The 20,734-nt window shown below is 57.9% G+C and overlaps 1 protein-coding gene across 1 annotated transcript; it reads right to left on the reverse strand.

Moving 5' to 3' along the window:
* Positions 1 to 3,840: 3,840 nt before the first annotated feature.
* On the reverse strand, positions 3,841 to 17,166 carry SAPCD2 (suppressor APC domain containing 2). The gene is made up of 6 exons (XM_054174385.1): positions 16,746 to 17,166; positions 10,136 to 10,269; positions 6,774 to 6,920; positions 6,525 to 6,626; positions 5,874 to 5,987; positions 3,841 to 5,515 (listed from the first exon to the last, which is right to left on the reverse strand). Exons 1-6 carry the CDS (start codon positions 17,149 to 17,151, stop codon positions 5,387 to 5,389), a joined length of 1,032 nt encoding a protein of 343 aa, XP_054030360.1. The 5' UTR covers positions 17,152 to 17,166; the 3' UTR covers positions 3,841 to 5,386.
* Between the last annotated feature and the right edge of the window lie 3,568 nt (positions 17,167 to 20,734).

Raw genomic sequence — 20,734 nt, forward strand, 5'->3', positions numbered from 1 at the left:
AGAGAAGGGCAACAAGGCTGGGGAGAGGCCTTGAGCACAGCCCTATGAGGAGAGACTGAGGGAGCTGGGGTTGCTTAGCCTGCAGAAGAGAAGGATCAGAGGTGACCTCCTTGCCCTTTACAACTACCTGAAAGGTGGTTGTAGACAGGAAGGGGTTGGTCTCTTCTCCCAGGCACCCAGCACCAGAACAAGAGGACACAGTCTCAAGCTGTGCCAGGGGAGGTTTAGACTCGAGGTGAGGAGAAAGTTCTTCACCGAGCGAGTCGTTCATCATTGGGATGTGCTGCCCAGGGAGGTGGTGGAGTCCCCATCCCTGGAGGTGTTCCAGAGGGGATTGGATGTGGCACTTGGAGCCATGGTCTGGTCATGAGGTCTGTGGTGACAGGTTGGACTCGATGATCCTCAAGGTCTCTTCCAACCTTGGTGATACTGTGGTACTGTAAACCAGTATCAGCCCATGGCTGGGCTTTGGTAGCTCCCTGGGATGTGGCTGTAGCCCTGCCTCCAGTGCAGGCTCTCTGCCCCACAGCCCATTCTGCCCCTTCAGGGTTGCCCTGATGGCAGGGCAGGAGGTGAGGGCCACCTCCACCATGTATGACCCACCCCATCAGTGTCCCACAAAGGGACACTTTGGGTCTAAGGGCACCCAGACATCAAGCATGGCCCCCATCAGGGTGCTGGTCAGGACCCCAGCCCCTGCTCTGGTCCCCAGTGGCTGCTTTGAGAGTGAGCAAACAGGGTGGACACCTGCCACGAGCAGCTGTCTCTGTGTGATGTGGGGAGGAAAGTCATGGTCCCTGTGGACACAGCTGCAGAGTGAAGCAGGAATTGTGGGAGCCCCACCCCTCCCCTCACACTGGATCCCCCCAGGAGGGAGCATCTGGCTTCAATCAGCTGTACCTTGGAAGCAGCTCTGCTGGCTGCACAGGCAGCAGTGAGCTCCCACACCAGGCTGGGGTCACTGCCACAGAGACACCGAACCCGTGGGATGCTGGACCGGAGCCCAGAGGCTGTGCTTGATCCCCACACAATGGAGCTGCTGGGGGCACCTGGCACAGCCATGGGCCCAGTGTCCCACTGGAAATAAGCTGGGGTGGGGGGCACTGGGAGTGGATCTCTGCTCCACTGTGCCTCCAGGGTCATCAGGAAATGAAACTCTCCCATGGTCACAGGGAGAGAGGAGGAACAGAGCACTGGGCATACACCAGGTAATTGGAGCCTGGGATACAGGCAGGGCTCTGGCAACAAGGCACAGGCATGCTCCACGGTAGAAGAACAGCCACAAGGAATCAAGGGGATGAGCAAGAGTGAATGGCTGTAGCTTGCAGTCTGAGATGCATGCAGCAGCCCCTTAGCTAAGAGAGCACTGCAAGGCCCAGCTCCCTCTCCCAGCCAGGAGCAGCCCCAGGACCCAAGGCTTCTTCCAGGTCACCACACCCTTGGTGGATTTGCACTGGCAAGAGCAGGACAGTGGGCTGACAGCGTGCTGGAGCTCCCAGGGAACCAAGGATCCATGACAGGCAGGGCAGTTTCTGACCAGGCAGTGGGAAAGAAAAGCAAGAAAGCACAGAATGTACAGGCTGGGGGCCCAAGCTGCTGCTGGGCTGCTGGCATTTGGGATAATTGCTCTGCTGGGAGAGCAGCCCTGCTCTAAGAGGGGCAGCTGGGCACACAGCCCAGCCTCCAAGAGCGTGAGAAGGGCATGGAGCTGAGCAGAAGAGAGAAACTACAAATAGACCTGGGCTGGATCCTGCCCAAGCCGCATGAGCGAGACACAAGATGAGGTCCTGCAGCCCCCGGGGCAGGCTGGGGGCTGGGCACAGCTCCGAGTTGAGCCTGGGCAAGGGTCAAGCACATCCAGTTCCCAGTAACAGCCCCCATCAGCAGGCTCTGGCAGCAGGGACCCCTGGTGTGGTCTCACCTTGGCACCTGTGGCAAGTGCCCAGTGCCAGAGGGGTGGCTACGTGGTCACACAGTACGTGGTGCTGTCTTGGCTTGAAACCTCAAGCACAGAGGGACTGAGGAGAGTTTGGTTAGCAGGAGCTGCCTTGAAACTGCAGATGCCTGCTCCAGCTGCTTCCAGTGTGGTCTACAGCTTTATGGAGTGGTTTTCAGACAGGATCAGGGCCCTGCAGGTGTGCTCACAGCCCTGTGCAAACCCAGCTCTAGCAGAAACAGAGCTTGAAGAGCAGGGCAGGTGCTCACCCGCAGCACCCAGCACCCTGCTTACAGACCTGGCACCAGACGCAGCCCTTGCAGCTGCCAGAGCCCCGCTGCAGTGGTGCCAGCCCTTACAGTCCAGGGTGCTGAAGTGGACACAGCCCAGGCACAAAGGCATGGGCCAGGCCCATCAGAGACCCAAAAGCAGCGTGGCCAGGCCAGGGACAGCCCTGCAGCTCCTCGGGGACCTCCTCACGCTTGTAGAGCTCTCCTGGCACCCCAAGCAGCAGTCCCACAGGCATGGGGCCTGGGGCCAGCACCGCTGGAGCTCAGCCAGGATGCTCCCCTGGGGCAGGGGCAGAGCTGCCTGGCCCTGCACAGAGTGGCATTGAGCAGGGACAATGACCCTCTCTTTGCTTGGAGAGCCCTCACACGCTCTGCATCTCAGCAAAGGCATGAGATGGGACATAAGGGCAAGTGCTGTGCCCTTCCTTGCCCTGTCTGGGGCTTGTGGCTACCCCAAAGGCCACTTCAAAGAGGCCACGCAGCAAAGATGCCCCCCCCCAGCTGCAGAGGCCTTGGCTCAGGTCCCACCCAGCAGGGGAGGCAGGGGCAGCCCACCCCAGAAGGCTCTGCAGGGGGTCCCAGCTCACCCCACAACCCCATCGTGCTGAAGGGCAAAGGAAATACCTCCAGCCAGTGCAGAGCCCTAGGTTTGCCCTAGGGAGGTGGTGCCAGCCTTGGCACAGGGCAGAGCACCACGTCACAGTGAGGTCCCTGCTGGCAGCCCATGCAGAAGGTGTCACTGCAGAGCATCACAGCCACTGCTGCCCATGGCCAGCTTCAAAAGAGGGGCTTGCAATGAAAGAAGTTGTGAGCTACACCAGCAGCACCTGAGGCCCCCAGAATAGAATAGACCAAACCAGGTTGGAAGAGACCTCAAAGATCATCGAGTCCAACCTATCATCCAACACCACCTAATCAACTCAACCATGACACCAAGCACCCCATCAAGTCTCCTCCTGAACACCTCCAGGGATGGGGACTCCACCACCTCCCTGGGCAGCACATTCCAATGGGCAATCACTCTCTCTCTCTGTAGAACTTCTTCCTCACCTCCAGCCTAAACCTCCCCTGGTGCAGCCTGAGACTGTGTCCTCTTGTTCTGGTGTTAGTAGCCTGGGAGAAGAGACCAACCCCCACCTGGCTACAACCTCCCTTCAGGAGCAAGAAGGTCTCTCCTGAGCCTCCTCTTCTCCAGGCTAAGCAACCCCAGCTCCCTCAGCCTCTCCTCACAGGGCTGTGTTCCAAACCCCTCACCAACTTCGTTGCCCTTCTCTGGACACCTTCCAGCAAGTCAACCTCCTTCCTAATCTGAGGGGCCCAGAACTGGACATGGCCTCTGGAGGAGCAGCCAGATGAAACTACAAGTGCTGGAGGGGGTGCAGGTGGCTTCAAGACCCCATCCCACAGCAGCAAGGAGAGAGTGGAGGTTCCCCAGTCCCAGAGCACTGGGAAGCCCCAAGGGAATGGGAAAGGGCACAGGAACACAGCCAGGAGCAGACAGCCCCTGGCTGTGGTTGTACAACCTCAGCTCACCCCAGACCCTGTGGGACAGGACAGGCAGCAGCTTCCAGGCTGCTTAAGGCAGACAGACAGATAAATTAAATAGTTCACCCCACTTTATTATCCCTACAAACAGGGGACCCTCCTCATACAGAGGGTCACTTTGAACTGAACTAACTTTACTCCTGCAGACAGGGGCACTACTAGTCATGGGCTTGCCTCTCCTCCTTTGCTCTGGCACTCTGCTGACCTCCTCTCTGGCACAGGGATTTGTGCCTTACAGTGAGCTTCAGGTCAAGATCAACCTCAAAGATGGGAGCTGGATGGACAGACAAAAACAGGAGTGAGAAAGGAAATGGTCTGTGTGGTGCCCAGCCCAGAGCAGGGGCAGCACCTTCTGCTGAGCTCAGCGAACTGTGCCACTGCATCGTACCAGGAAAGTCAAAGCATGAAACAGCACTGGAGAGAAGGGCTGGGTTTGGGGCTGTGGAGGGCCAAGCCTGTGCTCCATGGGGACTCACCAGGATCTCCTATGAAAACAGCAATCAGTACCAAGTCCCTGGGTAAGACACAGCTCAGCTCAAGCATCATCACTGAGCTGGAAGGGAAGGAGGTGCACCAGCCTGACAGAATCCATGCTCAGACCACCATCACCACCACCCCAGGAGACCTGGAAAGTGCAATTAACACTCAGGATGTCACCCCAGGGAGTCAGTGCCCACCACCAGGACAGGCAAAGCTGTCATTTCTCCACTTGGAGCTGTGCAAAGGAAAGAGCCCAGCAGCCTCTGCTTTGTCACCTGCATTCAGTTAAATACAAACCCTTGCCCTAAAGCCCTTCTGCTGAATCAGGCTTGGGCTGATGTCCTCCTGCTAGGGGATGCCACTCTGCCCTCGTCACACTGAGAAAGCCATCAGCCTAGCAGCCAGAGCTAAACATTTCCCAGGCCAAACCAAGAAAGGGGATGCAGCAGTGTCTGCAATCTCCAGACAGCCTGAGAGCACCGCTCAGGGGTGAGGGCCATCTCCTCTGGGCCTGTGGCTCATGAGCTGTGGCAGCCTGCAGACATGTAAACAGCATCTGTGGCATCACTACTGCAAACCAGACAGAGGGGTTGTCCCAGGAGAAGCTCCAGCCCCAGCACAAGTCTCACTGGCAGGCAGGACTTAGGCAGTAGAGAGGGGCCAGGCATGTCCCAGTAGAATTTCCATCTTTTCCTTCAGCAGTGGGACAAGCAGGGTCCAAGCCACCCCTCAACAGCCAGGTTTGCCTGGAGATGCCAGCTGAAGTGCTCAAGGTGCAGCATCTTTCTCTGAGAGCAGCCAGAACTTAGTCTGGCTCAGGCCAAGGGCCCAGCAGCTCCCCAGTGCAGGCAGCAGCCGTTCCCCAGCACCCTGGGGACCATGGGATTGGGGCACAATCCCTGCAGTCTGTTGAGAGAGAGAAAAAGAGCAGCATGAGAGCAGCATAGCTGGAAAGACCTGCAGAGAGCAGCATGGGGATGCTCCCCAGGCAGAGTTGGGGTCTCTTCCTCCTGCTGAGATGTCACCAGCAGCTCCAGACCTCAGGATACAACACCTGGAGTGACAGATGCAGACGGCTTGGGTGAGCCCCACAAACCCCTTGGGAAGCTGAAGGACAGGGAGCAGGGGGTGGGTGCTAGATGAAGGTAGAGTCCAGCTGGCTGCTTTCATGGTTGTTGTGGGCACGAGCTTCAAAGAGCTGCTTGATGAGGGCAGACTTCTCCTGCTCCAGCTGCGTGATGCGCTCGCTCTTGTCAGTCACCTCCTGCAGGGACAGGGCAGGGATTGTGGGTGCTGGGATGGGAACCCCAGCAGTGAGCTCAGCCCTGGCAAGGGCACCATGGGTGCTCCTTTCCCAGCAGTCCTGTTTGCAGCCCCTAGCCCCCAACCTGCATTTGTCACAGGCTTTGTCCTGCAGCAGGGATGCCCCATCCCTGCCCATGCACCCTGACCCAGCAAACAGCTGGGCACAGCTGCAGCTCACAGACCCTTCTATGGGATGACCAAGGTTGGCTAAGATGAAGGAACACTTCCCACTGCCTCACTTTCCTTCCCTGGCCCCATCCCACCCCCTCTCTTCTCCCAGCCCCCACGAAGGACGTCTCCCCCATACCCCCACTCACTTTGGTGAGGAGCCTGTTTTGCTCCTTCAGCATGCTGATGGCTTGCTGGGAGCCTGCTGAGGCTGGGGACACCATGGGGCCTTGCCTGCTCAGAGCTGCAGAGGGGTTTGCTGGCTGCAGAGAAGATAAAAGGTTGAGACATTGAGCCTCCTTCCTGGTGGCCCTCCCCAGCCTTCCCAACCGGCAGAAGCTGTTTCTGTGACATGCAGGGAACAGAGAAGCCCAACAGAGGATTAAGAGTCCAGCCCAGGCCATTGCAGGGTCTTCAGCAAGGCAGGCAGATGCAGGAATCATTCATGCCAGTGTACCCAGCTCCTGCCAGGAGCCTGGCAGGACAGTCAGCTCTGGGGATGGCTGACTCAGCACCTCAGCAGGATGGTTTCCTTTTCCACTTGGCAATGGCTACATCTTTTCTGGGATCTCCTTTTGAGCCTCAAATGCAAGGAGCATGCTCCAGCCCAGGTCAGGACCAGCTGTGTCATCTTCTTGGCTGCACTCCAGCCGCTGTCTTGCCCACAGAGCCAAGGCACCTACCCACAGCTCAGGGAACCTCTGCAAGCTGATGTCAGCCCAGCCACCAGCCTAAATGGGGGTACAGGATGGGTCTCAAGCTCAAGCAACGACCACAAGTTGCTAATCTGCTGCTCTCACCTTGCCAGTGGTGGAAAGGAGGTCACCTAGGCAGCGGTTCACCTCCTGCAGCTTGGGGATCAGGCGGCCCAGGTGGCTCTGCCCACCCTCAGGGAGGAACTCCTGGGGGATAGAGAGGAAGAAGAGTCTGGGGGTTACCATGAGGCCAGCTCCAGGTTCAGTCCAGACACACTCTGGTTCTCCAAACCCACACACAGTCCCAGACCCTCCCAGGCAGATGGGCACCCCGGGGCCAAGCCCCAGACTCACCGTGCTGGCCTTATTCTTGCCCAGCAGCCTCTGGCGCTCCTGCATGGCCTGGATGTGCTGCTGGTACCACTGCCGGGCACGCTCCACCAGCTCCAGGCCCTGCAGCAGCAAATCCTTCTCCTGTTCCAGCTCCTTCATGTGCTTCAGCTGCAGGACAAAGCAGAAGTCACTCCCTCCCCACCGAAGCCTTTTCCAGTCCCAGGAGCCGGTTTCTCCACAGGGTATGGAGGGTGACACGGACAAGGGTCTCAGCCCCCTCCCCATGAAAAGCCTCAGAGGAGTAGGGTGCTGGCTGCTGCCTGATGCTGCTTTGGAGGAAGAGTTCTCCAGTTAGGGAGAACTGAAGCAGGTGAAGGACAGCCAGGCCACCTCCACCCTCCTGCTCACCCCTGCAGCAGCAGATCTGCAGCCCTGTTGCCCCAGCACTCTGCTTTACCTCGAGGCACCTCAGAGCTGAGCATTTGGCATCACCTGGAGAGGGGCATGGGCGTCCTCCGTGTGCATGAAGAGCTGCTACAGGGGTGTCCAGAGCTCCTGCCCCAGAGCAGACCCCTGGGATATGCAGGGCAGGACCCTGCACTGGGCTGTGGCACAACTGAGGCTGCTGCAGGGCAGGCAGCTCAGCCCCTTCACCAACAGTGGGCCTGGAGCCTCAGGGGGACACAGGATTCCCAGCTACACTGCCACCTTCTCCTGCTGCCTCTGGGCACTGCACTGCCATCAGCAAGCACAGAGGTGGTGAGAGAAGAGGGGAGAGCCCTGGGGAAGAGCGACCAGTGCAGCAACCCTTTCATCAGCCCTCACCCAGTGAGCCCAGGGCTCCTGCTCCCCTCCTCCCAAGCCTTGCCAGATGGTTCCCCAGGCTCCTGTCTCCATGCCAATAGCACAGGGAGCTGCCTAATTTGCTGCCTTTGCCTCCTCTGCCACAATGCAGCCAGGCTTTCACTGCCACTGGCAGACTGGGCTCCCTCCAGGCACCACCAGGACTTTGATCACCCAAGTGATGCTCAAGAACCTCTCCTGCTGCTTTGGAGAGCATCTGGTAAGGGATGATTCAGGTCCAAAGTGGCCCTGAACAGACACCTGCCCCCAGGGCTAACCATGACCATACCAAGACCTTCTTCAGCCAGCGCTTTCCAGTCCCCAGTCAGCCCTGAAGCCTCCCAGCCACCCTTCCCACCAGCTCTGCTCCTGCTCCCACTGCCCCTGCAAAGGCTGCTTCAAACACGACAGCCCCGAGAGCTGCCCCCGGGCTGGGCAGAAGGACCCAAGGGGACGTACCCACAGGAAGAAGTGCAGCGCCTTGGTGCCACGCAGGCTGTTGCTGAGGGGCATGAAGGAGGTGCTGTAGCTGGCCAGGATCCCCAGCCAGCCCGGGCTGCAGCCCGTGGCCACCTGGCTCCCATCAGGCTTGCTGGCCAGAGGGGCGACCGGGCAAAGAGGCAGCACCCCACAGAGCACTGGGGCGGCAGCAGCTCTGCTGGGTGCCAGGGCAGATGGCATCTCCCTGAGGACAGGATGCTTGTGGGGCAGAGGCAGTTCTGGGGCAGCAGAAAGACAGCTCTTGGCTTGGCTGCTGCTAACCAGGGTGGAAGGGGAGGGGACAGTGCTGTCCCCTGGGCCACCTACCGATGACAGCGCTCAGCCTCTCACGGCAGGCTCATCCCAGCTGCCCCCAGGCCATGGGGAAATGAGGCCGATCGATGCGGGGGGTAGCACAGCAGCTGAGCAGACAACAGCTGTGCTGCTGCAAAGAGGCCTGGGCTGCAGCTCAGCCCCCACACCACTGGTCAGGTCCCAGTGCACCCCAGGGTGCAGGGGAGCCAGCAGTGCTCCCACACCTCCCTGGCTTAAGGCACATCAGCCTAGACACAGCTGAGCACCTTCCCTCTTCCCCAGGGAACAGGTGACAGAGGGATTAGGTCCTTGCTGGACTTAGACCTGCTGTCTTCAGAAATAGGATTTGTACCCAAAGGCTCCAGCCAGGGTAGGATCTCACCTGATGCACAGGGACACAGGCTCCTTCTTGAAGGAAGAAGCAAAAGGCAGTGCAGCACTTGGGTGCTTGGGGAGGGAGGAGGAAAGGCAGAGGAGCTCCCTCCTATCACCCCACAACTTGGGGAAACAGAGGCAAGGGCAACACAAGTCCAGAGCCAGAGCACTTGTGACAGAGCTGGGAGCAAACCCCAGGTCTGTGAGACACAGTGTCCTCACCAGACCAGGCAGGACCTTGAGCTCACAGAAGTGATGGGCTCCAGCCTGGAAAGGGTTCAGCCAGGGAAGGAAGGACTCTTCCCTCTCAGAAATGGCAACTCCCAGCACAAAACCCTAAGCAGCAGGGACCTTCATCCCCAGCTGCAGACATCTACAGTTACTGTTCCATGCCAGCACCTCTCAGCAGGGACCCCCTCAGCCCAAGAGTACCCCACCCCTTTTACAGCCATCCCAGCCCAGAAAACCCTCCCCTCTCCTGGACAGCCAGCATTTCACTCACCACCAGACTGTGATCAGTGCTGCCCTGCTGGACACAGGGAGCTGGGTGACACCAGGGTGTGAGGAGTGGAAGTGCAGAGGTGATGCCGCAGCCTCAGCAGCAGCGCCACCAGCCAGAGCCTGTCCCACCTGGCACTCACCCTGCAGGCTGGCTCCTGGCTCTCTTGACAGAAGACAAAAGCTTGTGCCTGTGGGCAACGTGCCCAGGCAGCTCCTCCACCCCTCTGTGGAGCAGCACAGATCCCTTCACCCTGGCAATCTGATCCAAGCCTCTCCAAAGGGGGATGGAGGGTGGGGGAGCAGATCCCTCCACCCTGCGCTGCTCAGCTAAATTCAGTGCATGGGCAGAAAGCTTCTGGCAACCAGGAGGACCAGAAGGTGTGCTCCTTAACCTCCAGAAAGCACCTGGCAGGGAAGGCAGGCTGGCAGCACACCTGAACTTTGGCTGAAGTGCTTGAAAGGCCCAGAGCTCCACCTGCACCTGCAGGGTTTGCCTTTCCTGGCCCAGGCTTCTGCCCAGGGGGAAGCACATGTGCAGCCAAACACTGTCTCCAGGGCCTGACCCAACTCCAGGGGAAGGCAGGAGAACATGTCCCAACCCTAACAATTCTATGACTGTATGATTCTATGTGCCTCCTCCTCCTCCCTGTCCAGCGCCATCTGGGATAGAAAGGCTTGGGAGTAACAGCAGGACCTCCACGGACAGCAGCTGAGCTTTGAATCCAAAACACCAGGGACTGCCCAACCCCCACAGCTCTCCTGCAGCATGGGCAGCGAGGAGCCACAGCCCAGAGGCGCTGCCAGCAGTGAGGCACCCCTGCAACCCCTCCCCCAGGGCCTCTGTGCCCACGGCAGGGCCCTTCCCTTACCAGGCTGAAGTCCACGCCGCTGGTGATGGTGTGTCTGCGGTGCTCCGCGCGGCCCCTCTGCTGCCTCCGCGTCTCCCCAGCTCCCGGGGGGCTGCCTTCTCCTTGGCACTGCCCAGCAGCCTTGGCATCGCCCCCTGTGCCAGAGGAAAGCATAAGGCCACCAGCTGCCTACAACAAACACCTCCCCAGGGCCGTTCCTGTGGGACCATCTGCAGGGTGGTCTTGCAAACAGATGTGGCAGGGAGAGGCTGAGCGGGGCACTGGCCCAAGCACCTGCTCACACCTTTGTACGGGCAAGGCAGGCTTCAGCAGCCCCTTGCTCATGCCAGGCTGGCAGCAGACCTCAGGAGTCACCTGCAAAAAGCAGGCAGCTTCTAGGCAATGCTGTTCCAGTCCCAGCACAGGCAATGAAACCACTGGTGACACAGCACCCATGTCCTGTCCTCATGGGACCCCTGGCTCCTGTGCAGGTGGCACAGGCTCTGCCAGGAACTCGACTCCTCCTGAAGGCAGCTCCTGCTTGACGAAGAGCTTGGCCATTCAGATGTGTCCCCCCCAGCTCCCTCTTGTTTCAACCAGAGCTTGAACAAGGCTCCCAACTCCTGCCTTGTACAAACACTAAGCTGCTGCAAACCCTGCAGAAGCTATTTTTGCACAACAATTTCATACTGGCAAGTTTTAGGCTGGACCTGACCCCTCCTGCCTGTAGGCCCCAGCAGGCACTGCCTGGGCACCTGCTGAGGCAAGCCCCACACCACCCGGGCTGGGGACCTAGGCAGGGATGCAGCCCCCCATCAGGGCCAGGCCAGCTCAGCTCCCACTGCAGGGCAAGCACCACCCTGCCATCCCCCTGCCCAGGCAGCAAGCCTGCTGCACCTCCCTGCTCACCCTGGGCCCCTGCCAAGTGCCCAGCAGACCCTGCCTCATGCTGCCCCCACTCTGCTCTCAGCTGCCCTCCAGAGTTTCTTTCCCAGCCTGGCTCTCAAAGGAGAGCAGCAGTTAGGCAGATGAGCAAAGGCAGCTGGGGAAACATCTGCTCCTCAGGACTGCTCCCCATGTATCTGCCAGGCACTCCCACCCATCCCACATCCTTCTCCCACAGGTTGGACACACACCAGCTCCTGGGTGCCAGAGCTGCCTGGAACAGGTCTGGCTTGGTCCCTGCTGCATGGCCATGAAGGGCTGCAAGCGTTGGGACAGGGCGACTGGCACCGCCTGGGCTGGCAAATCCCTGCCTAGTGCTCCACAAGCCTCAGCTGAGCACATGGACAAGATGGAACAGGGATATGGGGCAAGCAGGCAGCTGTGGCCACTGGAACAACCCTCTGCCTGGAGGGCAACAAGGTCTGGCAGAGTTGCACCACCCTGGGTTTGCAGTGCTGCCACATCTGAGCTGCTTCTGCAACAGGAGCTGGACTCAGGCTCCGGGGGCAGCAGACAATGCTGAACCAGCACCTTGCCCAGTGTCACAGATTGCATCAGGTTGGAAGGGACCCTCCAAGGGCCTCCTGCCCACCCCCCCTGCAGTCAGCAGGGACACCTTCAGCTAGAGCAGGCTGCCCAGGGACAAGTTTGACCTTGAATGTCTCCAGGGATGGGGTCTCAACCACATCCCTGGGCAACCTGTTCCAGTATTTCACCACCCTCATGGTGCAGAACTTCTTCCTGATGTCCAACCCAAATCTGCCCTGCTGCACTTTCAAATCCCTCATCCTATCCCCACAGGCCCTTCTGAACAGTCCCTCCCCAACCTTCCTGTAGGACTTCCTGGAGACTTCTCCAGGCTGCACAGCACCAGCTCTCCCAGCCTGTCCCCATAGCAGAGCTGCTCCAGCCCTCTGATCATCTTCATGGCCTCCTCTTGACCCTCTCTATCAGGTCCATGTCTCTCTTGTGTTGAGGGCTCCAGAGCTGGACACAGCTCTGCAGGTGAGGCCCCAGAGCAGAGGGGCAGGATCCTCTCTCTCCAGCTCTGGCCACGCTGCTTTAGATGCAGCCCAGGCTGCCCTTGGCCTTCTGTGCTGCCAGTGCCCATTGCTGGCTGCTGTCCAGCTTCTCCCTGTCATGGTAGGGCCAAACAAGCCCCAGCACAAATCCAGACAGGCCCTGATGTCTCTAGACATGGTCCCCCTCACCCCCCTCCTTCCTGCAGAAATCAGGGTAAGGCAGGAAAAGGAACAAAGGGACAGGACCATGAGTGTCTGGTGAACAACCCTGCTGCTGGGGTAAGGGCAGTGTGCTGGCCACTGCTCCCTGGCCAGGCCTATGCTGCTGCCTTTCATGGCCACAGCCTGGCAGAGCCCCTTCTCATCGGGTAGTGCTGGCTTCAGTTGCCCTGCTGGCCCAATTGAATCTCAGGCAAGATTTATGTACAGGCTGATGTCTAGTTGCCTTTGCCTTGCTTCAACCTGTCTGGCTTGAAGCTGCCTCGAGTTGTCTCTCTTTGAGTGCCTGGTCCAGAGCCTGGGATAAAAGCCAGGAGCCTACTCACTGCAAGCTAGAGAAGCCACGAGCCTTGGAGCTGGAGCCAAGCCTTGCTTCACCTTGCAACTAGACTTTTGCTGTGCCTCAGTTACCCAGGAAAGCCAAGAGCCCTCGGTGACGGCATCACACAGCTGCCGTCCCGCCGAGGCCAGCCCAGCCCGGAGCCCGCGGCGCCTTCCTGCGGCAGCCTGGCGCCCCAGAGCCTCACCAGCTACACGCAGCAGCAGCAGCAGCAGCACTCCCTGCTGGGGTGGAACCAGCAGTAATTCATTCATTGCCTCTTCAGTTCTTGCGGAGTCCCCTCCCCTGTGCTCCAGAGCCATGTGTGCTCCTGGGGATTCTCCTTCTGTTATTTCCTCCTGGTTTGCATAAAATTGTTCAATTTGCCTGAACCCTGCACATCCCCTCTGCAAATCAACATTCTACCTACACACCCAGCTGACTGAATATGTTTGGGGCAATTTTTTGTAGTAAAAGTATTAATATTTTTCTAATATCCATAGCTGCCCTACCATTCATACAGCCCACAAAGCCCTAACTCTGCCCCCCAGCACTCCCAACTTGCCCTGACCTAGGTTCAGGACCTTGCACTTTGCTTTATCGAACTTCATGAGATTCTCTGCAGCCCAGCCCTGCAGCCTGTCCCCTGCTCAGCCCGTGGCAAGAAGCCACCATGGAATGGGAAAAATACTCCTGGTTCACCATGGCATGCTGCTTTTCTCCTCCCAGCAAGTGCCTGGTGTAGGCAGGTCTCCAGCACATCAGTGATACCATTTTCACCTGGTTTGCCAGCTGCCTTTGGTTTCACACACCCACATCTACCTGGGAGGAACCCAGCGAGACCAGTGCAACCACACACATTCTCCTGACAGACCTGCTTGAGCAGCTGAGGAGTAGCCCCAAACCCAAGTGTAGCTTCAATAGGCAGAATCCTGAATCAAAGCCAGGAGCACCTCTGGGAAGAGCTGGAGGGTACAAGCAAGATGTTAAATTAAAAGGGTTTCTGCTGCTGCTGCTTGGGGGCACCAATCTGAGCTGAGCTGAACCTGTGGCAAGAAGGTGCTCCCTGGTCAAACAGCTGAGCTCTGTGCACTGGAGCTAACAGTGTAGGGGCTAAAACAAGACCCCAACTAATGAGCTGGGATCAGTTCCTCTGAGGCAAAGAGCTCACCAGAGGTAGAAGAGATCCTGCCATGGGGTATGGGATGCCTCCTCCTTCCCAGAATCCCTTTGTCCTTGCAGGTCCTGCAAGGGTCTGCCAGCTGGAACAAGTGTCCAGGCTGGAGCACACACCTGCCCTTGGCAATGGCCCAGACAGTAACAGCTACAAACCATCCCTCCTTCCTGCCAGGGCCACCAGTTCTCCAGGCAGCTGCTGGAGCCAGCAGCAAAGACAAGCACTGTGCTGGGGAGGAGGCAGTGCCCAAGGCCACCACAGACATCCAGGGCAAGGCACTTCCTGCCCTGTGTTTTAACTTCCTCAGGTTTCAGCTCACAGGGGAACCACAAGGGTAAAGCTCCACAACAGCAAGGTGCTTGGATGTTGCTGTGACAGGCTACCTAGGCATCAGTAGCAAGGGAGCCATTAGGGTGACTTCCAAGGGTGACTTCTCCAGTCTTAGCCTCACCATCTGTACACCCAAGCAGATGCTGTGGGCTCCCCGGCGAGCATGGCTGGCACCCAGCAGTAGCTCACAGGCTGCCTCAGCATCACCAGGATGATGAGAAGCTGGAATCTGATGATGAGCAAGGACTTCTTCAGAAGCACTTCTGTCCATATGGTAATGGAGGGTAGTGGAGAAGAGGGGACAGAAATGCCATCCTACTATCTCACTGCAGCCCTGGACCTGCCAGGAGGATCACTTGGCCCAAACCTCTGCCATTATTCACATCCAAATCACCTCTGATGCATGTAGATGTCCTCTGGACCAGAGAGCAGCACTAGGGTGGCATCCTGTGAGCACTTCCTTTCCCCAAAACAGACAGGGAGAGTCTTCTCAGGCTCTTGGCAGCTGATGAGCAGAGACACCATCTCGTCATACTTAAGTGGATCTTTACAGAAGCTGCCTCCTGCAGCTGAAGGCTCAGAGCAGCCCCAAGCCTAAATCACAGAATCTTAAGACAGGGCTTCCTGGCCCCATGGGCACCTCTCAGCACCCAGCACACTTCTCTGCAGCAAGAAAGAGTCACAGCCCTCTCAGCCATCTGCCTGCACCCTGGGTAACCCTCCACAGTGGAAGCAAGCATTGGGCAGCTGTGCATGCTCTGCAGCTAAAAGAGATAGAGGACTTCTGAGTTAGTGTTTGTGAAGCTGCTGTGAACCAACCTGAAACCCAGGCCTGCTGCCAGAACACTGCCCTGCACTGCAGAAAGCTGGCAGCAAGGGCTGAGGCTCTAACCCTGCCCGCAGGCTCAGGACATTGGTGTAACACCAGCTGTGAATGGAAAGATCTTCAGCAGCCAGAAAGCTGCTGCAGTCATCTGCTCAATCCCTTCCAGGGCAGAGCTTTCAAGCTGCTGTTTATTCACCAAGCAGGATTTTTTTCAGGTTTTTCCAGATTTACTCCTGATGACAGAGGAGCCAGCTTGGTAAGTAACAGGCTCCAAGATGAAGCTCCAGTGATTAGTCTGGAAGCAAAATGGAAAGCAGAGAATCTCAGCCATGGTTAAAGTTTCTTCTCCACCCCGCAGAAGGGACTGGGAAGGGAAGGCCAATCAGCCCAACCTTCCCAAGGTAGAGGAAGGAAGTCACACTGCTCAAGTATTGCAATAAACACAGACCTTTGTGACCACAGACCTCAAAACACTTCACACACCTAGGTACAGAATGATCACCTACACCAGCTGAGCCCAGAGCTCTGTTTTCCTTGTTACAGCTCCTACTGACTGCCAGCAAAATCAGTGACATGAAGCAAGATGCTGAGAGGACCAGAATGAAGAACATCCCACGAGGACAGACTGAGAGCATTGGGGCTTTTTAGTCTGGAAAAGAGCAGACTGAGAGGGGAATCTCATCAATGCTGATCAGTACTTCAAGGGTGGGTGTCAGGAGGATGGGACCAGGTTTTTTTCAGTGGTGCCCAGGGACAGGACAAGGGGTAATGGGCACAAACTGGAACACAGGAAGTTCCATCTAAATATGAGGAGAAACTTATTTAATTTAAAGGTGATGGAGCCCTAGAGCAGGCTGCCCAGAGAGGTGGTGGTGTCTCCATCTCTGGAGACAATGAGAACCCACCTGCACACGTTCCTGTGTGACCTTCTCTGGGTGGACCTGCCTTGGAAGGAGGATTAGACTCGGTGATCTCCAGAGGTCACTTCCAGCCCCTACCATTCTGTGATTCTGTGTGAAACAGTCTCCCTGTCATGAAGCTCAGAGTACCACCCAGGCTTGGGGGCCCTGGCAGACCCAGCACAGCAACCCCAGGTCCCGAAGGAAAGGTTGAGTTCAGAGGGACCTGCCAGTGAGCTCTGAAGGCAGAGCCTGGCCGCAAGAACAGCACTTGCGGGCTGCAAAGCACATGTCCCCGATGCCACTTTCCCCTTTAACTATTGTAAAGGGCGCTATGGAACCATCTGAACATAAGACAGGGATCCTACTTTGCTGTTGTGTTTGATCCAAAATGTGGATGAAGTCGAGAACCAAGTTCTCCTGATCCCACCCGCGCACACGGCTGCTCTGTGCCCGCAGCCTTCGCCCTGCGATGCTGTTCGGCTCTCGGGGCCTCCGAGCCCAGCGACTCCCCTAGGCGCCCGGCGGCAGCAGCCCCCGCGGGGGGAGGTCACCGATAGACTGCGTCAGGGGACAGCCAGGGCCACGTTGCGGTAAAACCCTTAATGCTGCTTGTCACCGCTATAAACAGACTCATCCCAGGCGAAGGGGCTGCGAAGGGCCGCGCAGCCCCGGGGCAGCCGCGCCTGCGTCCCGCTTCGACCGCGGCTAGGACAAAGCCCGGCAGAGCCAAAGCCGACAAACGCGGTGACTCCGGCGAGGTCTCAGGACAGGTCCGCTACAGGCCGGAGAAGGGAAGGGGTCTGCGCTGCCCGCCGCCCGAAGCGAGCCGTCGCTGCCCGCCGGGCACGCTGCTCACCCGCCGGCGCTCCCGGCCCGGCCGCGCTGACTCACCTCGGCCGTGGGGCTGGCCGTGCCCCGCTGCCCGCTGCCCGCTGCTCTTCCCGCGCCGCTCCTCAGCGCCGCGCGGGCTCGGCGGCTTCTCCCCGCTCCGCCGCCCGCCGCTGCCGCTCTCCACGGGGGACTCAGCACTGGGCAGGGCAGCCCGCAGCCCCAGGACGAACCGCTCGAAGGTGAGGTACCCGCTGGCCGGTGCCGCCCGCCGCAAACCCTCCATCACCCCGGGGGGCAGTTCCCGGGCTTCCGTACCCCGCCATCGGGACTCAATCTCCCGCAAGTGCACGTAGCCCCGCCGCCGGTCATCGAGGATATCGAAGAGAGTCCGCAGGCTCTGCAGAAATGCCCGCGGGAGACCCTCGGTACCGGCTGGGAGCGACCGACCGCCGCGCTCCGGGGCCATCGCCGCCGCCGCCGCCGCTCCCGAGCGTTAGCGGCCGCTCCGGCCCCCGCGCTCCTATTGGTTGCTGTCGGGAAGCCCCGTGCTATCATTGGTTGGTGGCGGGCGGTCGCGCTGGCCATTGGCTGAGGGGCAGGACGGCGGTTTGAGTTCCACGCGGCGCCCGCCCCACTCTGGGCCGGGACCCCCGGCCACCACCTCCCCGGCCTGGGTAGGGCGTAGGGGGGGTTTCATCTCTTGCATCCTACCTCTGCTCGAGACCCTCGGCGACGGGCTCGCGGACCCTCCCGGGAGCTGCCGCGCGGGCTGGTGTCCGTACGCCAGGCACAGACACAGTCACCGAGGTACCGAGCGGTTTGCGTTGGAAGGGACCTTTAAAGCTCATCCAGTCCAACTCCCCACCCTGAGCAGGTTGCTCAGAGCCCTGAACAACCTCAGCCGCAATGGTTCCAGCCACGGGGCACCTCCCACCTCTCTGGGGAGCCTGGGCCAGGCTCTCACCACCCTGTGTCAAGCATTTTTCTTTTCTCTGCAGTATGAATCTCCCTCTCTTAGTTTAAACAATCAGCCCTTGTCCTGTTAGAACAGGCCCTGGGTTCCTTTAAGCACTGAAAGACCACCAGAAGGTCTCCCTGGAGCCTTCTCTTCTCCAGGCTGAACACCCCCAACTCTCCCAGCCAGAGCAGAGAGCTCTCTCAGAGCAGAGAACTTCCAGCCTTCTCAGCATTGCTGTGACCTCCTCTGGACCTGCTCCAACAGGTCCATGCCTTAGACAAATCCTCCTTTCTCACTGTGCAGACCTGTACCTGCTGCTCCTACAGCTCCTTATTTGTTTGCAGAACTTAGGGCACTGCTGCCTGCACCCAAAAGCCATGGGTGCCTCTGCTGCCTGTGACGGTAAAGAGTTGGATTTTGCACCTCAAAGACACCATAACCTTGCAGAAAGGAAAGTATCTCTTTTTAAACAGAGATACCTGAAAACCTTACCTCTGTCTGGAGTCTTTAGAGCAAACATGATTAGCGAACAGGAAGGGAAAAAATCCAAACTTGCTGTTTGTTCCCACTGCCACCTTGGCAAACACAGCCAAGAAGCATCATAGAATCACAGAATGGTTTCGGTTGGAATGGATCTCCAAAGGTCATCCAGTCCAACCCCCTGCAGTCAGCAAGGACATCCTCCACTACATCAGGTTGCCCAGAGCCCTGTCCAGCTTCACCTTGAATATCTCCAGGAATGAGGCTTCAACCACCTCCCTGGGCAACCTGTTGCAGTGTTCCAGCAGCCTCCTGGTGCAGAACTTTTTCCTCACATCCAATCTTCCAACCTCAATCTGCTCTGCTCTAGTTTGAAGCCATTGCCCCTGGTCCTGTCACTGCAGACCTTTGCAAACAGTCTCTCTCCATCCCCCTTCAGGTACTGGAAGGTCACTCTCAGGTCCAAGCGTCAGTTCAGCTCTCAGCTTTGCAGCACCTCCCCAGCAGAGGTGGGAAGTCTCTTGCATCAGCATGGAGAGTCCTGTGTGCCTGGCCTGCCTGGTGCCATGGGAGACTTCTAGCAGGATCAGAGTCCAGGCATCCCAGTGCTGTGGCTGGTGCAGCAATAGTAGCCATCAGCCAGCAAGAGCTGGGCTTGGGGCCCAAAGGAATCACTAACAGGGAGAAGGGATGAAAAAAAAACTCAGGTGCTGGCAAATGTGAGAGAAACAGGATTTGGATCACATCTCTTATAAACCTGGTGCAAACTGGCATTGCTAAGGGAATGGATTCTCTATAACCAACATTTGCTGTGTCTGTGAGAGCCAGCAGCAAGTTAGTGAAAGGTGCAGCCTCCTCTGCAGCCTCCTCTGCCAGAGGGTGTGTTGTAACAAAAGCAGACTCCATGTCAGAGGAACCATGACTCGCTTGAAGGACCCTGGGCAGCCAGGTGCCAGCAACTCCAAAGCCCCCATCCTGGTTTGATGCTCATGGTACTGAGAGAAGAAGCATCAGGGAGGAAGTTTGCTGGAGAAGACTGATGGGCAGAAAGGACAATTAGCCACTGTCCAGGTTGTGAGGTTATTTGTGCCCCAGGCACCTCCCTACGCTATGGACATCTCCAGGACCAGTTTCCTTTAACTCTGAGCTGGCTTCAAAGGGAGAAGGTGGAAGATGTGTGGCCCTCAAGCTCTCCCATCCGCGTGGCCCTTGCTGTGTTCATCTTGCCATCAGCTTCTGTGTCTGGGCTGGACTCCATCTCAGGCATCTTAAGTACCTTGGTCCTACTCCTGGCTTCTAAGCTTGCTCTTGGCACTCCTCCATGGAGATTCTCAGCCCTGCCAGAGCCAGGCTGCCAGGTAAATAATAGCAGCTTTCAGAGAACCTCACAGGGTCTCTGTCAAGGACCTACTCTGGTTGATCTCCTCTGTGCTATCACCAACCTGTTCCCAGTCTGTTTTCCTTCAAGCCTTTGCTTTGGGTAAATTTCCCAGACTTGTCTTACCTGTGTTGAGATCTCTGCTTGGCTCAGCCATGTCTGACAGAACAGGTTCACACTTGTGCAGAATACAGGGAGGAGGAACGGGTGCAGAATCCCTCCCCTTTCTGCTCCAGAAGCAAGGCAGTGAACTGCTCAGCTGTGGCAGCAGCAGCACATAGGTTGTTTTGCTTAGCAAAGGCTAAATCTTCAGGAGCATTAGTTTTTCTCTAGGTTCCTCCCACATCTGTGGAACAGCCAGAAGCATTAGGGGAAATGAAAAATTACCTTAATGTCTCTTGTCCAGTTTCCCTGCCTGGCAGGTCTATCCCACCAGGAAAGGATCTGGAGATACCAGAAACAATTCCTGGCACGTTAGGGCTGGTGGTTCAACTGAAATCCTCTTGCTCCTCCTCGTGGAGCTTTCTGCTCTGGCAACAGAGAGCTGGGACACAACTGCCCACTATAGCTCTGGTCTTGCTGAGTTTTCCATGCCCAAGTGCCCTCAGGAGGCTGCTGTGATGCAGGACTCTTGGCCTGGTCACATGAATGAGGTTAGGGAGATTTTGAAAATTCTTGGAAAAAGCACTTCTTTCCCCCCCCCTTCAATTGAACAGTTATCTGGGCACCACCCCAGGCTCCTCTGACCAACAGTCTCTGGGGTTTCCATATAGACAATGCAGCTATTCAGTTCTCCTTCCTCCAAACTACTACCCAGCTGCCATTCAGACCTGGCCCGGCCCTCCCTCCCTGCTGGCCCACAGGCACTAGACGCAATGCTTACAGTTCTGCTGTGGTTGACACTCAACCCGCCATGGCTCTCTCTGGCGAGGGCATGAGCACCTGATGCCCCTCTCTAAAAGGCTGGCAGCATGTCTCACCAAACAGCAGCTGCAGCAGCTTCATCAAAGCCCAGCAGGCTGCTGGGGAAACAGGGTGCTGGTGGTGGAGACTGGGGCACTGCCCATGATGCTGGCTGACTGTGGCAGTAGATGTAGCCCCATGCTGACTCTAGCAGCATGCAGGATGTGAGACTGGGCTCTGCAGAGGACATATGGTGACTGCAGCCCTGGGGGTGTCTGCTGATGACCATGTTCAAGCAGATTCCATGAGCCTCTGCTCCTGCACTCTCTG

Source organism: Dryobates pubescens, chromosome 29, assembly GCF_014839835.1.
Source record: "Dryobates pubescens isolate bDryPub1 chromosome 29, bDryPub1.pri, whole genome shotgun sequence".
Classification (NCBI taxonomy): Eukaryota; Metazoa; Chordata; class Aves; order Piciformes; family Picidae; genus Dryobates; species Dryobates pubescens.

Bases quoted from the DNA above. Each gene is read 5' to 3' on its own strand.
- SAPCD2 (XM_054174385.1), bottom strand. From the start codon at position 17,151: ATGGCCCCGGAGCGCGGCGGTCGGTCGCTCCCAGCCGGTACCGAGGGT. The intron at 10,270-16,745 runs GTGAGTCAGCGC...CCTCTGGCACAG, and splicing joins CGGCCAGCCCCACGGCCGAG to GGGGCGATGCCAAGGCTGCT. The intron at 5,988-6,524 runs GTGAGAGCAGCA...TCTTCTCTGCAG, and splicing joins TCCTTTCCACCACTGGCAAG to CCAGCAAACCCCTCTGCAGC.